The sequence below is a fragment of the Cherax quadricarinatus genome, unplaced genomic scaffold (assembly GCF_038502225.1).
Source record: "Cherax quadricarinatus isolate ZL_2023a unplaced genomic scaffold, ASM3850222v1 Contig1138, whole genome shotgun sequence".
NCBI classification, from domain to species: Eukaryota; Metazoa; Arthropoda; class Malacostraca; order Decapoda; family Parastacidae; genus Cherax; species Cherax quadricarinatus.
Window position 1 is genome coordinate 56,777 of NW_027196164.1, and position 18,622 is coordinate 75,398.

Consider the following 18,622-nt stretch of genomic DNA (forward strand, 5'->3'; position numbering starts at 1 on the left):
CCACCCAGGGCCATCCCAGACAAAACAGAAAGCACTAAACTGGTATGTGTACTTAAAGGGGTTGGGTAACAGAGGGTTAGGCAAACATCCCAATTAGGAAAATATATCTATTTAGTCACCATAACATAACATAACAGAAAAACCTTAATCCTAAACGCCCAAATGAAGGTACACAAACAACAGCTGGCTGGAGGTCCAGCCACCATAACCACTATGCCTCATCAGCACCAGGCCCACACTACTCCACTCCCAGCTTCATTTCTTATTTCCTCACTCCTCCCACAGCAAACTGACCATGTCAGAGCCTGGGTGAACATACTGGTAAGCCATATGAGAGCCTATGGTTTGAGTTGGATAAACAAAATGAGTGCACAACTACAAACTTATCTTAAATACACAGCATCTCCGACGCCAGCCTCTACACACCATGCTAACGTCACGTGACTCCCCCAAACCACGCTTACTCTGCGTACCCAAACATCCTTGGAAAATAAATCATTAACAGAATTTCTTTATAATTACAGTTAGAGTAATTTACAGTACCCCCAAATGCACATTATCAATTATAAAATTATTCTTTACAACTATAATATTCATACTATTATGGCACACTTCTCCACTATATGTACATTACGATGTCATGCAGAACCCTGCATAACACCCATCTGCTGACAAGTCCACTCCTAAATACGGTATCTGAATATATTCACTTACTCCATACTCACTCCCTCGGATCTGATATACAATCTTTCATTACCTAAAGCTTTTGTTATCCTCATGACCTTACTCTTTCCTGTTTACTTTTAATTTCCTTCTTTTACTTACCCTTCCAAACTCATCCACCAACCTCTGCAACTTCTCTTCAGAATCTCCAAAAAGCACAGTGTCATCAGCAAAGAGCAACTGTGACAACTCCCACTTTGTTAGATTCTTTATCTTTTAATCCCACACCTCTTGCCAACACCCGAGCATTCATTTCTCTTACAACCCCATCTATAAATGCAGTGGTACCCAGAGTTTTGTACATAATTTGTTCCAGAAGGCTGTTCGAGTGCCGTTACCGAATGAATTTGTTCTCATAATGAATAATGTAAATTAGATTAGTCTGTTTCAGACCTCCAAAAATACACTCACAAAAGCACTTAGTCATACACTTACATAATTGTTCGAGTTGGGCGCTGTACGAAACTTGTGGTACCACTGTATATTGAACAACCACGGTGACATCACGCATCCTTGTCTAAGGCCTACTTTTACTAGGAAATAATCCCCCCCTCTCTTAACCACTCCATAACCTATGTCTAGTTTTAAGTACGTAGTTTGTAAGGATGAGTATTAGTCTGCCCAAAATGCTCAGGCATGCTAGTGGCTTTCTTTGTGCTTAACAATATTTTATAACATTTAAATCATACATTGTCTGCTATGCAAAGAAATAAAGCAAATTTGAATATGTTAGCCACCGTTATATACAGTGACATGGCTTATTTTTTTATGTACAGGTACAATGCAGAAGAAACGATCTGCAGTGTGGAGACACTTCGATGAGGAAGGGGATAATAAGGTAGCCTGTAAGACTTGTCACAAACGACTCACGAAGCATGGTAACACTTCCATGATGATCAGACATCTCCGAGGGCAGCATCCAGAGATCATGCACTGCCTGCTGGATGCTGATGGACCCACTGTGACAGGAGAAGGTGTCTCGTGGCAGTTAGAAGAACAGCAGGTGGAAGAGGTCGTGGAATCACTTCCTCCACTAGAAAACTCAGGTAACTTGTGTCTGTATATAGCACTTTCCATTTATATACAGTGGTCCCTCAATTATCGTCCATAATCCATTCCTGGAAGTGGGACTATTATCGAAATAGACTATTTTCGAATCAATTTTCCCCATAAGTAATAATGTAAATACATTAATCCGTTCCTGACACCCAGAAGTATTAAAATAAACTTTTTTTTACATGAAATATAGATATAGTACATAAACAGTACAATGGCACATGATGAATGAAACACTAACAGCTTAACACTTACCTTTATTGGCAATTCTTCTTAGTGTATGGAAGACTGGAGGAGGAGAGAGATTGAATTACTGTTTGGAAGGGGAATCCCCTTCCATCAACACCTCAGGTACCAAGTGCAGGTACCAAGTGGGGTTACTTCTCTGTTTCTTAATGCCACTAGGACCAGCTTGAGTCACTGGAGTCCTGTCTCGCAAAAAAACTGTCCAGAGAGCTCTGTTTCTGGCGTCTCTTTAAAACATCCCTAAAATGGGCCAAGACTCTGTCACTGTACAAGTTGCTGATATGGCTTGCAACATCCTTCTCAGGGTTGTTTCTCCATAAATCTTTCCATCTTACCCCACATTTCAAAAATCTCCTTAATTTCTGAAGAAGGCACCTTCTTCCATCTCTTCCTCTTCCTCTGCAGCAAGATTCTGGGCTGCGATCTGTTGCTCTTCCTGCTGAAGCTCTTGCAGCTCCTCAGTGGTTAGCTCTTCATTGTGGTCCTCCGCCAACTCTTCCACATTCTTTAAACTCGCATCCAACCCCATGGAACTCCCCAGTGCCACAGTAGAGTTCACAACTGACATAGGCTCATCAGGGGCTGCCTCAAACCCTTCAAAATCCCTCCTGTGGACACAATCTGGCCACAATTTTCTCCAAGCAGAGTTCAAAGTCCTGGTAGTCACTCCCTCTCAAGCCTTACCTATAAGGCTTATGCAATGGAGAATACTGAAGTGTTCTTTCCAAAAATCTCTTAGGGTCAAGTGAGTGTCTGAGGTCACATTAAAGCACCTTTCAAACATTGCTTTAGTGTAGAGTTTTTTAAAGTTTGAAATGACCTGCTGGTCCATGGGCTGGAGGAGAGAAGTGGTATTTGGGGGCAAGAACTTTACTGTGATAAACCCAAACTCCTTCAGAATAAGGTCATTCAAGTTTGGAGGATGAGCAGGTGCATTGTCCATTACTAGGAGGCACTTGAGATCCAATTTCTTTTCCAGGAGGTAATTCTTCACACTAGGGCCAAACACTTCATTGAACCACTCGACGAAAATGTCCCTCGTGACCCATGCCTTATTATTAGATCTCCAAAACGCACAAAATTTACTCTTCATAACAGTTTTTCTTGAACACTGGGATTTTCAGAATGGTGCACTAGTAATGGCTTCACTTTGAAATCCCCACTAGCATTAGCACAGAACATGAGTGTCAGCCTGTCTTTCATAGGCTTGTGTCCTGGCAGTGCCTTTTCTTCCTGAGTAATGTAGGCCCTCTGGCATTTTCTTCCAAAAGAGGCCTGTTTTGTCACAATTGAACACTTGTTCAGGTTTCAGTCCTTCAGCCTCTATGTACTCCTTGAATTCCTGCACGTGGAAATAAATGGTATAAAATACCGACACAATGGAAATATAAACACATATGCAGTATAATGTGATCCTTTATTGACTACGTTTTGCCCACACAGTGGGCTTTTTCAAGTCACAAACAGAACTACCTGGGGTGGAAGGAACGCGAGTATTTATAGTCAGGTTCAGAGTGCTGAGGTCAGGTGGAGAATGCTGCATCTGATGATGTACCGAGTGGGGTTATAGAGTCTAAAATCTTGGGTAGCTTGGAAAGGAGATTGGACAAGTTTGTGAGCAGACCTTCTACAGTGTTCTTATGTAGGATAGCGATGAAGAAGCTTCTTGGCAAGTGGTTCAGCTATGTTATAGAAGCCACTATTCTGGTTGAAGTTGTCGGATATAGAAATAAGTGATGATTCCAGGATTCTTCGGTATTGAGTGTTGTCTTCTGTGGCGATAAGTCTTGAGTTTCTGTAGTTTATCAAGTGGTTGTGTGAATTACGGTGTTGTACGCAGGTATTCCTTGTGTCGTCAGACCTGCTTGCGTATTGGTGCTCTGAAATACGTGTTTGGAGGTCCCTTGATGTTTCGCCAACGTATAACTTGTTGCAGTCATTACAAGGGATTATGTATACCCCTGCAGAGGGTGAAAGCTTGTCCTGTCTATCACTGGTAATGTGTTGTCGACTTCAATCCAGTTCACACTTGAAGAAGAAGTCGACAACACTCTACCTTTCCTTGATGTTCTGCTTTGCAAAGCTGACCACGAACTTCGTTTTAAAGTCTATCGAAAACCCACCAACCAAAACGATCTTCTCCACTTTTACTCTCACCACGACACCAAAACCAAACGTGGTGTAATTATAGGCTTCTTCCTGCGTGCACTAAGAATCTGCAGCAATGAGTTTCTTGAAGAAGAATGCACGATGATTGAACAAGTATTTTCTAAACTTCACTATCCTCGTCACTTCATCAGAGACTGCAGACGACAGGCATTAAACATCTTCAACACACCCAGAGAAGACACTGCCGAGAAGAGATACATAGTCCTCCCCACCAACTCCATTGCCAAACACGTTTCCAACATCTTTTCCAATACCTCATTTCAAGTATCTACCTCCACAACCACGACCATCAAGGACATTACCAGTGATAGACAGGACAAGCTTCCACCCTCTGCAGGGGTATACATAATCCCTTGTAATGACTGCAACAAGTTATACGTTGGCGAAACATCAAGGGACCTCCAAACACGTATTTCAGAGCACCAATACGCAAGCAGGTCTGACGACACAAGGAATGCCTGCGTACAACACCGTAATTCACACAACCACTTGATAAACTACAGAAACTCAAGACTTATCGCCACAGAAGACAACACTCAATACCGAAGAATCCTGGAATCATCACTTATTTCTATATCCGACAACTTCAACCAGAATAGTGGCTTCTATAACATAGCTGAACCACTTGCCAAGAAGCTTCTTCATCGCTATCCCACATAAGAACACTGTAGAAGGTCTGCTCACAAACTTGTCCAATCTCCTTTCCAAGCTACCCAAGATTTTAGACTCTATAACCCCACTCGGTACATCATCAGATGCAGCATTCTCCACCTGACCTCAGCACTCTGAACCTGACTATAAATACTCGCGTTCCTTCCACCCCAGGTAGTTCTGTTTGTAACTTGAAAAAGCCCACTGTGTGGGCGAAACGTAGTCAATAAAGGATCACATTATACTGCATATGTGTTTATATTTCCAATTCCTGCACATATTTTTCAGCCGCCTTGTGGTCCGAACTGGCAGCCTCGCCATGCCTTGCCACACTGTGTATGCCAGTACGGTTCTTAAATCTCTCAAACCAGCCTTTGCTGGCCTTAAATTCACTCGCATCACTACTAGTTGCAGGCAATTTCTTTACCAAATCGTCATGGAACTGCCTAGCCTTTTCACAAATAATCGAAGTCATAAGAGTATCTCCTGCTAATTGTTTCTCATTTATCCACACCAATAATAACTTCTCAACCTCTTCCAGTACTGTTGATCTCATTTTTGTCAGCATAGTTACTCCCTTTGCAACAACAGCATCCTTGATTTCCTTTTTCTTGGCTATGATGGAAGATATGGTTGTACGGGATTTGTTATACATCCTGGCCAGTTTGCCCACACGTACTCCACTTTCATATTGTTCGTTGATGTTTTTCTTAAATTCAATCGTATTTCTCACCTTCTTTACCAAAGGCTTGGCACTAGGAGCTTTCTTTGGAGCCATGGTAGCTTATTTGGCACTTGCAAGCACTAAAATGAATGGAATATTATGAAATATTTCGTATGAACACGTGAGGGGACCGTCGCTCACTGGTAAGCAATGGCACACTGGCTGGGAAGGGAGGCCAAGGCGGCTCAGAGCCGTGAGTACGCGTCCAGGACGAAAGACGATTAGCGAGTTAACGGACCATTTGCGAGCCAATGTTTAGACGAAATAACGTGACTATTTCCGAAATGGATAACTTTCAGGCCGGACGATTATTGAGGGACCACTGTATGTCTTTTCTTTCAGCAACCGGCCGTATCCCACCGAGGCAGGGTGGCCCAAAAAGAAAAACAAAAGTTTCTTTTTTAAAATTTAGTATACAAGAGAAGAGGTTACTAGCCCCTTGCTCCCAGCATGTTAGTCTCCTCTTATAACACACATGGCTTACAGAGGAAGAATTCTGTTACACATCCCCATGGAGATAAGAGGGAATAAACAAGAACAAGAACTAGCAGGAAAATAGAAGAAAATCCAATGTGTAGTGACCTAAGTGTAAGTAGAAGTAGCAAGATATACCAGAAATCTTGCATGTTTACGAGACAGAATAAAGGCACCAGCAATCCTACCATCATGTAAAACAGTTACAGGCTTTTGTTTTACTCACTTGGCAGGACGGTAGTACTTCCATGGGTGGTTGCTGTCTATCAACCTACTTCTCCGTGTACACTAATTATTTTTTCCCGTGTATACTAATTTTTTTTTTTTTTTTTTGGGGGGGGGGGGGGGATGGAGTAAGTTTTATCTTTGAGAGTTAGTACATGTATGTGTACCTTTTTCCACAAGTAAATATAAGTGTGAGGTACAGCATTATAAATTTTTCACAAAGTTCTAAAAATAATGTTGCTGTTTTGATGTGTAAAATTTTCTTAATGATTATTACATTTGTTAAAATGTTTACTCATATATTGGCCATTGATTTACCCTCAGTGAAGAAGAAAAGATCAACGGTTTGGAGACACTTTGAAGAAGAGGGCAATGATAAAGTTAGCTGTCGTATATGTAACGAGAAGTTGGCCAAGCACGGTAACACCTCGTCAATGTTGCGTCATCTCCGAGGCAAACATCCTCAGCTCAAGTTGGGTGAACTTCAGGGAGACAGGTAAACACAGCCAAGAGCGTGTTTTGAGATGTTAGTTAATTTTAATACATACAGTCTCTTCTCACTTAGCGATGCACTCGTTTACCGATGCCTCGGACTTACGACTGGCTCTCTGACCAGTATTCATACCTAAATAATGTATATTAGAGCTGATTTCCTCTATTGTGTTTATATCAGTATATGGTACACTACTGCATAAACATTTAAAAATATACCAGAAATGTTATAAATGGTGCAAAGGTGACATTAAAACAATATCAGAGATTGTTGACACAAACCCACTACCATTATAGTAGAGTGGACCCCCGCTTAACGATTACCTCCCAATGCGACCAATTATGTAAGTGTATTTATGTAAGTGCGTTTGTACGTGTATGTTTGGGGGTCTGAAATGGACTAATCTACTTCACAATATTCCTTATGGGAATAAATTTGGTCAGTACTGGCACCTGAACATACTTCTGGAGTGAAAAAATATCGTTAACCGGGGGTCCACTGTATACTCCTCACTTAGTGGCGAATTCGTTTAATGACGAAGTCTTAGGAACAGAACTCTGTTGTTAAGTGAGGAGAGGCTGTATTTCAATTTAATGATACAAAACACTAATAGGGGATTGTTCGAGTATCCCTGTAAGCAGAATGTTAAAAATGAGAGCACTTGTTTACTGTATACCTGATATAGTACAGATGTACTACAATATTATTATTATTATTATTATTATTATTATTATTATTATTATTATGATAATCATTGAAAATTAAGCAGTTAAAAGTACAATTTACCCAGTGGATTTTACCCATTATTTCAAAAGTCCTTTATATTGAGGCTCGTTGCAGTCATGGTTAACTGTATTTTTTTTCTTGCGAAGCTGTTTGTTTTTGTATTACCTTATTTTCTGGCATATAAGGAGCGCTTTTTTATTCCCAAAAAGTCTTGGAAAATGAGCTTGTGCCGTAAGTTTTTAAACAGTCCAAACATAGATCTATGTTCGCCTGCGTGGCACTCTGAATATTTTGAAAAATAAAAAAATTGTTTTTTGTTTTTAAATTAAAGAGGGGTATTTTCTGTGTGGTATAAGACCCAAAAAAATTTTTAGGACCAGTACTTACCGACATATAAGACCGTGAAGTTGGCTCTGGATGCTCACCTGACGGCAACATCCAGTCCTGCCACTTGCATAAGTGTTGCCGATTTGCCTTTTTTTTTTCTCTATTTTAATTTATATAATTTTTATGTTCTTGTGATTTCGTAGTTAATCTTTGTTCTGACACTGATATTATGTACTGAAATAGTACTCAAATTGTAACAATCATACTGACAGGTGAACATTTTCATTTGCCTTGGTCACTGACTATTGTCTAGAAATATATACAAAGTAATTATAGGTCCCAGCAATGTTTTTAGACATGCTGGAGTATGAACCTCCTTGAAGCATGGTGTTACGCCAAGGGTCGGAATGTGCCCTGCTGGAGGGAAACTTGCCTTTGTATGTTTTTACTCTTGCACACAAACATGTCTCTGTATGTCTGTCTGTCAGTCTCTGTCTATCTGTACATCTATCTCTGTCTATTTGTGCATCTGTCTGTCTGCCTAGCTCTGCTTATGTCTGTCTAGTTCTGCTTATCTGTCTTTCTGTCTGCCTGTGTCTGTCTTTCCATCTGCTCGTCTCTGTCTCAGGGAATGGTGTGTGCGCTGCTCCCTGATTGCTGAGCAAGTGACACTGCTATTATTTGCGTCATGTTTATGGAAAAAAAATCCCCCCCCAGTACCATCAATACCACCAGTCGGATGACATTCTTCTTTGCAAATATACAGGGTCTAAAGCCAGCAACAAACAACAAAATACTTTTCATCCGTGGACTGCTTGCAGAGGCAAAGGCAATGTTCGCGGCTTTCACTGAGACCCACATGAAGGATCACTTGGACAACGAAATATGGATCCCAGGTTACAACCTATACAGATGCGACAGAGTGAACAGACAAAAGGGGAAGGGGGGTTGGCCTGTACATTGCAGAGTCGCTTGTTTGCACAGAACTGCTTAATGCCTCAAATGATGTAGTGGAAGTTTTAGCAGTAAAGATCAAGAACCAAAACCTAGTCATTGTGGTAGTCTACAAGCCTCCGGATGCAACATCCCAGCAATTCCAGGAACAGCTGTTAAAAATTGACGACTGTCTGGAAAATCTTCCAGCTCCTGCACCCAACATCTTGCTCCTGGGGGATTTCAACTTAAGGCACCTAAAATGGAGGTATATAGCAAATAATATTGTTGCAGTAATAACACCAGGAGGCAGCTCTGATGAAAACTCACACTTGCACGAGCTTTTAAATCTCTGCACAAAATTCAATTTAAACCAGCAAATAATAGAGCCTACTAGACTGGAGAATACACTTGACCTCATCTTCACTAACAATGATGATCTGATATGAAATGTCACCATATCAAAAACAATATACTCGGATCACAACATAATTGAGGTTCAGACATGTATGCGTGGAGCCCCAGACCGACATAATGAGATTAGTCACGAAGGAGCATTCACCAAATTCAACTTTAATAACAAAAACATAAAGTGGGACAAAGTAAACCAAGTCCTAACCGATATAAGCTGGGAAGATATACTAAGCAACACAGACCCCAACTTATGCCTAGAACAGAAACTTGGTGGCACTCGATGTATGCACAAGGCTTATTCCTCTAAGAAAAAGGAGTAGATGTAAAATAGAAAGAGACAGGCGCTCCCTTTACAGGCGACGGAAAAGAATAACAGAGCGGCTAAAAGAGGTCAATATATCTGAAATGCGTAGGGAGACACTGGTCAGAGAAATAGCAAGCATCGAACTTAAGCTAAAGGAATCTTATATGAGTCAGGAATCGCGGGAAGAACTAAAAGCCATAAATGAAATCGAAAGAAACCCAAAGTACAGTGGACCCCCGCTTAACGATCACCTCCCAATGCGACCAATTATGTAAGTGTATTTATGTAAGTGCGTTTGTACGTGTATGTTTGGGGGTCCGAAATGGACTAATCTACTTCACAATATTCCTTATGGGAACAAATTCGGTCAGTACTGGCACCTGAACATACTTCTGAAATGAAAAAATATCGTTAACCGGGGGTCCACTGTATTTCTTCTCCTATGCCAAATCAAAGTCGAGAACAACGTCCAGTATTGGGCCCTTACTTAAACAAGATGGGTCCTACACAGATGACAGCAAGGAAATGAGTGAGCTACTCAAGTCCCAATATGACTCAGTTTTTGGCAAGCCACTAACCAGACTGAGAGTTGAAGATGAAAATGAATTTTTTATGAGAGAGCCACAGAATTTGGTTAACACAAGCCTATCCGATGTTATCCTGACGCCAAATGACTTCGAACAGGCGATAAATGACATGCCCATGCACTCTGCCCCAGGGCCAGACTCGTGTAACTCCGTGTTCATCAAGAACTGCAAGAAGCCCCTATCACGAGCCTTAACCATCCTATGGAGAGGGAGCATGGATACGGGGGTCGTCCCACAGTTACTGAAAACGACAGACATAGCCCCACTCCACAAAGAGGGCAGTAAAGCAACAGCAAAGAACTACAGACCGATAGCACTAACATCCCATATCATAAAAATCTTTGAAAGGGTCCTTAGAAGCAAGATCACCACCCATCTAGAAACCCATCAGTTACACAACCCAGGGCAACATGGGTTTAGAACAGGTTGCTCCTGTCTGTCTCAACTATTGGATCACTACAACAAGGTCCTAGATGCACTAGAAGACAAAAACAATGCAGATGTATTATTTACAGGCTTTGCGAAAGCCTTCGACAAGTGTGACCATGGTGTAATAGCGCACAAAATTCGCGCTAAAGGAATAACAGGAAAAGTCGGTTGATGGATCTATAATTTCCTCACTAACAGAACACAGAGAGTAGTAGTCAACAGAGTAAAGTCCGAGGCAGCTACGGTGAAAAGCTCTGTTCCACAAGGCACAGTACTCGCTCCCATCTTGTTCCTCATCCTCATATCTGACATAGACAAGGATGTCAGCCACAGCACCATGTCTTCCTTTGCAGATGACACCCGAATCTGCATGACAGTGTCTTCCATTGCAGACACTGCAAGGTTCCAGGCGGACATCAACCAAATCTTTCAATGGGCTGCAGAAAACAATATGAAGTTCAACCATGAGAAATTTCAATTGCTCAGATATGGTAAACACGAGGAAATTAAATCTTCATCAGAGTACAAAACAAATTCTGGCCACAAAATAGAGCGAAACACCAGCGTCAAAGACCTGGGAGTGATCATGTCGGAGGATCTCACCTTCAAGGACCATAACGTTTTATCAATCGCATCTGCTAGAAAAATGGCAGGATGGATAATGAGAACCTTCAAAACTAGGGATGCCAAGCCCATGATGACACTCTTCAGGTCACTTATTCTATCTAGGCTGGAATATTGCTGCACACTAACAGCACCTTTCAAGGCAGGTGAAATTGCTGACCTAGAAAATGTACAGAGAACCTTCACGGCGCGCATAACGGAGATAAAACACCTCAATTACTGGGAGCGCTTGAGGTTCCTGAACCTGTATTCCCTGGAATGCAGGCGGGAGAGATACATGATTATATAAACCTGGAAAATCCTAGAGGGACTAGTACCGAACTTGCACACGAAAATCACTCGCTACGAAAGCAAAAGACTTGGCAGACGATGCAACATCCCCCCAATGAAAAGCAGGGGTGTCACTAGCACGTTAAGAGACCATACAATAAGTGTCAGGGGCCCGAGACTGTTCATCTGCCTCCCAGCATACATAAGGGGGATTACCAACAGACCCCTGGCAGTCTTCAAGCTGGCACTGGACAAGCACCTAAAGTCGGTTCCTGACCAGCCGGGCTGTGGCTCGTACGTTGGTTTGTGTGCAGCCAGCAGTAACAGCCTGGTTGATCAGGCTCTGATCCACCAGGAGGCCTGGTCACAGACCGGGCCGTGGGGGCGTTGACCCCCGGAACTCTCTCCAGGTAAACTCCTGGTAAACAGATAGGTAGTAGTAGGTTGGTACAGCAACCACCCAGGGAGGTACTACCGTCCTGCCAAGTGAGTGTAAAACGAAAGCCTGTAGTTGTTTTACATGATGGTACAATTGCTGGTGTCTTTTGTCTGTCTCATAAATATGCAAGATTACAGGTATGTCTTGCTACTTCTACTTACTTAGGTCACACTACACATATATGTACACGTTTATTTATACACACTCGTCTGAGTTTTCTTTGATTTTATCTTAATAGTTCTTGGTCTTATTACTTTTCCTTTTATATCCATGGGGAAGTGGAATAAGAATCTTTCCTTCGTAAGCCATGCGTGTTGTAAAAGTCAACTAAAATGACTGGAACAATGGGCTAGTAACCCCTTTTCCTGTAAAGATTACTGAAAAGAATAAGAAGAAGAAAATTGTCAAAGTGGGAAGTCTGAATGTGCGTGGATGTTGTGCAAATGATAAGAAAGAGATGATTGTGGATGTTATGAATGAGAAGAAGCTGGATGTCCTGGCTTTAAGTGAAACAAAGCTGAAGGAGGTGGGAGAGTTTCAATTGAGAGGAATAAATGGGATTAGGTCAGGGGTTTCAAATAGAGCTAAAGAAGGAGTAGCAATAATGTTGAAGGATAAGCTATGGCAGGAAAAGAGGGACTATAAATGTATTAATTCAAGGATTATGTGGAGTAAAATAAAGATTGGATGTGAAAAGGGGGTTATAGTAAGCGTGTATGCACCTGGAGAAGAGAGAAGTGTAGAGGAGAGAGAGAGAGATTTTGGGAAGTGTTGAGTGAATGCATGGGGAGTTTTGAATCAAGTGTGAGAGTAATGGTGGTTGGGGATTTCAATGCTGAAGTGGGTAAAAATGTTATGGAGGGAGTAGTAGGTAAATTTGGGGTGCCAGGGGTAAATTGAGCTATGTGTAGAAAGAGATTTGGTAATAGGTAATACATATTTTATGAAAAAGAGGATAAATAAATATACAAGGTATGATATAGCACGTAATGAAAGTAGTTTGTTAGATTATGTATTGGTGGATAAAAGGTTGATGGGTAGGCTCCAGGATATACAAGTTTATAGAGGGGCAACTGATATATCGGATCATTATTTAGTTGTAGCTACAGTTAGAGTAAGAGGTAGATGGGGAAAGAGGAAGGTGGCAACAACAAGTAAGAGGGAGGTGAAAGTGTATAAACTAAGGGAGGAGGAAGTTCGGGTGAGATATAAGCAACTATTGGCAGAAAGGTGGGCTAGTGCAAAGATGAGTAGTGGGGGGGGGGGGGTTGAAGAGGGTTGGAATAGTTTTAAAAATGCAGTATTAGAATGTGGGGCAGAAGTTTGTGGTTATAGGAGGGTGGGGGCAGGAGGAAAGAGGAGTGATTGGTGGAATGATTAAGTAAAGGGTGTGATAAAAGAGAAAAAGTTAGCTTATGAGAGGCTTTTACAAAGCAGAAGTGTTATAAGAAGAGCAGAGTATATGGAGAGTAAAAGAAAGGTAAAGAGAGTGGTGAGAGAGTGCAAAAGGAGAGCAGATGAAAGAGTGGGAGAGGCACTGTCAAGAAATTTTAATGAAAATAAGAAAAAATTGTGGAGTGAGTTAAACAAGTTAAGAAAGCCTAGGGAAAGTATGGTTTTGTCAGTTAAAAACAGAGTAGGGGAGTTAGTAGATGGGGAGAGGGAGGTATTAGGTAGATGGCGAGAATATTTTGAGGAACTTTTAAATGTTAAGGAAGAAAGGGAGGCGGTAATTTCATGCACTGGCCAGGGAGGTATACCATCTTTTAGGAGTGAAGAAGAGCAGAATGTAAGAGTGGGGGAGGTATGTGAGGCATTACGTAGAATGAAAGGGGGTGAAGCAGCTGGAACTGATGGGAACATGACAGAAATGTTAAAAGCAGGGAGGGATATAGTGTTGGAGTGGTTGGTACTTTTATTTAATAAATGTATGAAAGAGGGGAAGGTACCTAGGGATTGGCAGAGAGCATGTATAGTCCCTTTATATAAAGGGAAAGGGGACAAGAGAGATTGTAAAAATTATAGAGGAATAAGTTTACTGAGTATACCAGGAAAAGTGTACGGTAGGGTTATAATTGAAAGAATTAGAGGTAAGACAGAATGTAGGATTGTGGATGAGCAAGGAGGTTTCAGAGTGGGTAGGGGATGTGTAGATCCAATGTTTACCTTGAAGCATATATGTGAACAGTATTTAGATAAAGGTAGGGAAGTTTTTATTGCATTTATGGATTTAGAAAAGGCATATGGTAGAGTGGATAGAGGAACAATGTGGCAGATGTTGCAAGTACGTATATGGAATAGGTGGTAAGTTACTAAATGCTGTAAAGAGTTTTATGAGGATAGTGAGGCTGAGGTTAGGGTGTGTAGAAGAGAGGGAGACTACTTCCCAGTAAAAGTAGGTCTTAGACAGGGATGTGTAATGTCACCATGGTTGTTTAATATATTTATAGATGGGGTTGTAAAAGAAGTAAATGCTTGGGTGTTCGGGAGAGGGGTGGGATTAAATTATGGGGAATCAAATTCAAAATGGGAATTGACATGGTTACTTTTTTCTGATGATACTGTGCTTATGGGAGATTGCAAAGAAAAATTGCGAAGGTTAGTGGATGAGTTTGGGAATGTGTGTAAAGGTAGAAAGTTGAAAGTGAACATAGAAAAGAGTAAGGTGATGAGGGTATCAAATGATTTAGATAAAGAAAAATTGGATATTAAATTGGGGAGGAGGAGTATGGAAGAAGTGAATGTTTTCAGATACAGTAGTTTCCTGCTTTTCGTAATTCCCGGCAGTCGTAAATTTTGCGAATCATAGGGGTATTTTCGTATAAACATGGACTCGCTTTTCATAGGTTGACTCGTGAGTTGTAGTTCGTCCGGGATACGTACCCACGGCGTGAGCCGGGGCGGCAGCCAGTCTGGCATTGTTTACCAGTGAGCGAAGGTCCCCTCACGTGCTCCAGCGAAATATTTCATGATATTCCATTTATTTTAGTGCTTGCATGTACTAAATAAGCTACCATGGCTCCAAAGAAAGCTCCTAGTGCCAAGCCTGTGGTAAAGAAGGTGAGAAATACGATTGAATTTAAGAAAACCATCATTGAACAATATGAAAGTGGTACAAGTGTGGCCGAACTGTCCAGGATGTATAAGAAACCCTACACAACCTTATGTTCCATAGTGGCCAAGAAAAGGGAAATAAAGGATGCTGTTGTTGCCAAGGGAGTAACTATGCTGACAAAAATGAGATCACCAGTACTGGAAGAGGTTGAGAAGTTATTATTGGTGTGGATAAATGAGAAACAATTAGCAGGAGATACTCTGATGACTTCAATTATTTGTGAAAAGGCTAGGCAGTTGCACGAAGATTTGGTAAAGAAATTGCCTGCAACTAGTGGTGAAGTGAGTGAATTTAAGGCCAGCAAAGGCTGGTTTGAGAGATTTAAGAACCGTACTGGCATACAGTGTGGTAAGGCATGGTGAGGCTGCCAGTTCGGACCACAAGACGGCTGAAAAATATGTGCATGAATTCCAGGAGTACATAGAGGCTGAAGGACTGAAACCTGAACAAGTCTTCAGTTGTGACGAAACAGGCCTCTTTTGGAAGAAAATACCAAAGAGGACCTTCATTACACAAGAGGAAAAGGCAATGCCAGGACACAAGCCTATGAAAGACAGGCTGATGCTAATGTTCTGTGCTAATGCTAGTGGGAATTTCAAAGTGAAGCCATTACTAGTGTACCATTCTGAAAATCCCAGTGTTCAGGAAAAACAATGTTATGAAGAGTAAATTGTGTGTGTTTTGGAAGTCTAATAGTAAGGCATGGGTCACGAGGGAAATTTTCGTCGAGTGGTTCAATGAAGTGTTTGGCCCTAGTGTGAAGGAGTATCCCCTGGAAAAGAAATTGGATCTCGAGGGCCTGCTGGTAATGGACAATGCACCTGCTCATCCTCCAAACTTGGATGACCTAATTTTCGAGGAGTTTGGGTTCATCACAGTAAAGTTCTTGCCCCCGAATACCACTCCTCTCCTCCAACCCATGGACCAGCAGGTTATTGCAGGCTTTACAAAACTCTACACAAAAGCAATGTTTCACAGGTACTTGACTGTGACCACAGACACTCACTTGACCCTAAGGGAATTTTGGAGAGAACACTTCAGCATCCTCCACTGCATAACCCTTATAGGTATGGCTTGGGAGGGAGTGACTACCAGGACTTTGAACTCTGCCTGGAGAAAATTGTGGCCAGATTGTCGACAAGAGGGATTTTGAAGGATTTGGGACTGACCCTAATGAGCCTATGTCTGTTGTAAAATCAACTGTGGCACTGGGGAGTTCCATGGGGTTTGATGTGAGTTTGGAGGATGTGGAAGAATTGGTGGAAGACCACAATGAAGAGCCCACCACTGAGGAGCTGCAAGAGCTTCAGCAGGAAGAGCAACACATCGCAGCTCAGAATCTTGCTGCAGAGGAGGAGGAAGAGAGATGGAAGAAGTTGCCTTCTACAGAAATTAAAGAGATTTTTACTATGTGGGGTAAGATGGAAAGCTTTATGGAGAAACATAACCCTAACAAGGTTGTTGCAAGCCATGTTGGCAACATGTACAGTGACAGTCTTGGGCCATTTTAGGGAAGTGTTAAAGAGACGCCAGAAACAGAGCTCTCTCCACAGTTATTTTGTGAGACAGGACTCCAGTGACTCTCAAGGTGGTCCTAGTGGCATTAAGAAACAGAGAAGAGAAGCAACCCCAGAAAAGCAAACGGTACCTGAGGTGTTGATGGAAGGGGATTCCCCTTCCAAACTATAAACAATCCACTCTCTCTCCTCCTCCAGTCTCCCATACATTAAGAAGAATCTCCAATAAAGGTAAGTGTTATGCTGTTAATGTTTCATTCATTATTTCCCATTGTATTGTTTATGTACTACATGTATATTTCATGTTAATATTTTTTTTGTTTTAATACTTCTGGGTGTCAGGAACGGATTAATTGTATTTACATTATTTCTTATGGGGAAAATTGATTCGTAAATCGTAAATTTCGTTTATAGTAACGGCTCCAGGAACGGATTAATTACGAAAAACGAGGGACCACCGTACTTGGGAGTTGACGTGTCGGCAGATGGATTTATGAAGGATGAGGTTAATCGTAGAATTGATGAGGGGGAAAAAGGCGAGTGGTGCGTTGAGGTATATGTGGAGTCAAAAAACATTATCTATGGAGGCAAAGAAGGGAATGTATGAAAGTATAGTAGTACCAACACTCTTATATGGGTGTGAAGCTTGGGTGGTAAATGCAGCAGCGAGGAGACGGTTGGAGGCAGTGATGTCCTGTCTAAGGGCAATGTGTGGTGTAAATATTATGCAGAAAATTCGGAGTGTGGAAATTAGGAAAGGTGTGGAGTTAATAAAAGTATTAGTCAGAAGGCAGAAGAGGGGTTGTTGAGGTGGTTTGGTCATTTAGAGAGAATGGATCAAAGTAGAATGACATGGAAAGCATATAAATCTATAGGGGAAGGAAGGCGAGGTAGGGGTCGTCCTCGAAAGGGTTGGAGAGAGGGGGTAAAGGAGGTTTTGTGGGCAAGGGGCTTGGACTTCCAGCAAGCGCGCGTGAGCGTGTTAGATAGGAGTGAATGGAGACGAATGGTACTTGGGACCTGACGATCTGTTGGAGTGCGAGCAGGGTAATATTTAGTGAAGGGATTCAGGGAACCGGTTATTTTCATATAGTTGGACTTGAGTCCTGGAAATGGGAAGTACAATGCCTGCACTTTAAAGGAGGGGTTTGGGATATTGGCAGTTTGGAGGGATATGTTGTGTATCTTTATACGTATATGCTTCTAAACTGTTGTATTCTGAGCACCTCTGCAAAAACAGTGATAATGTGTGAGTGTGGTGAAAGTGTTGAATGATGATGATGAAAGTATTTTGTTTTTGGGGATTTTCTCTTTTTGGGTCACCCTGCCTCGGTGGGAGACGGCCGACTTGTTGGAAAAAAAAAAAAAAATCTACAGATACTGTATAACACTTGGCCTAGAATTTTTGAGTTATCGTATGTAATTTACATTATGTATAATTGTATTTGAGTACATGTGAGAGACAGAGATATAAATACAGTGATACAGACAAAGATATAGACAAATACAGACAGAGACAGCCAAAGCCAGCCAGCCGAATACATAAGAACATAAGAAAGAAGAAACACTGCAGCAGGCCTACTGGCCCATGCAAAGCAGGTCCATGTCACCCCCCGGCTTAGATCAATGACCCACCTCGTCAGGTCACATCCACTGAAAGAAGGAGCACAACATCTCACCTAGTAGCACAAGCTAGTCAGGTCCATCTAACCTATTTTTACTTTCCTCTTAAAATGTGAGTGTTAATATGACATGACAACAGTGAATCCTTTGTGTTTGCCATGATATTTGCTCTAGCTGGCGCTCAGTTGAACTGGTGCTCCCACAAGGTACTAAGTGCTCCCAGATTTTTTTCATAGTGCGCACACTGAGTGCACAGACCCATTCTTTCATGTCTATGCGACTCAGGCCTATTGCACCAAATTTGAAGGAATGAAAAATAAAACTTTCTTCATTCAGAGCCTGCTGCACGTGAACGTATATCTTCGTGTGGACAGTTTAAGGGTTAAACTCGATAAAAGCTATATACTATATATCTTTTCTTTCAACAAACCGGCCGTATCCCACCAAGGCAGGGTGGCCCAAAAAGTGAAACAAAAGTTTCTCTTTTTAAATTTAATAATTTATACAGGAGAAGGGGTTACTAGCCCCTTGCTCCCGGCATGTTAATTATATC

The 18,622-nt window shown here is 41.6% G+C and overlaps 1 protein-coding gene across 1 annotated transcript in view; it reads left to right on the plus strand.

Moving 5' to 3' along the window:
- The window catches only part of LOC128704695 (uncharacterized), a 62,779-nt gene that overhangs the window by 26,786 nt on the left and 17,371 nt on the right, over window positions 1-18,622 (plus strand). Inside the window, exons 2-3 of the mRNA XM_070080864.1 lie at window positions 1,500-1,769; window positions 6,593-6,764. Coding sequence (XP_069936965.1) covers window positions 1,505-1,769; window positions 6,593-6,764 — 437 coding nt within the window. The 5' untranslated portion in view covers window positions 1,500-1,504. The remainder of the gene's footprint in view (window positions 1-1,499; window positions 1,770-6,592; window positions 6,765-18,622) is intronic.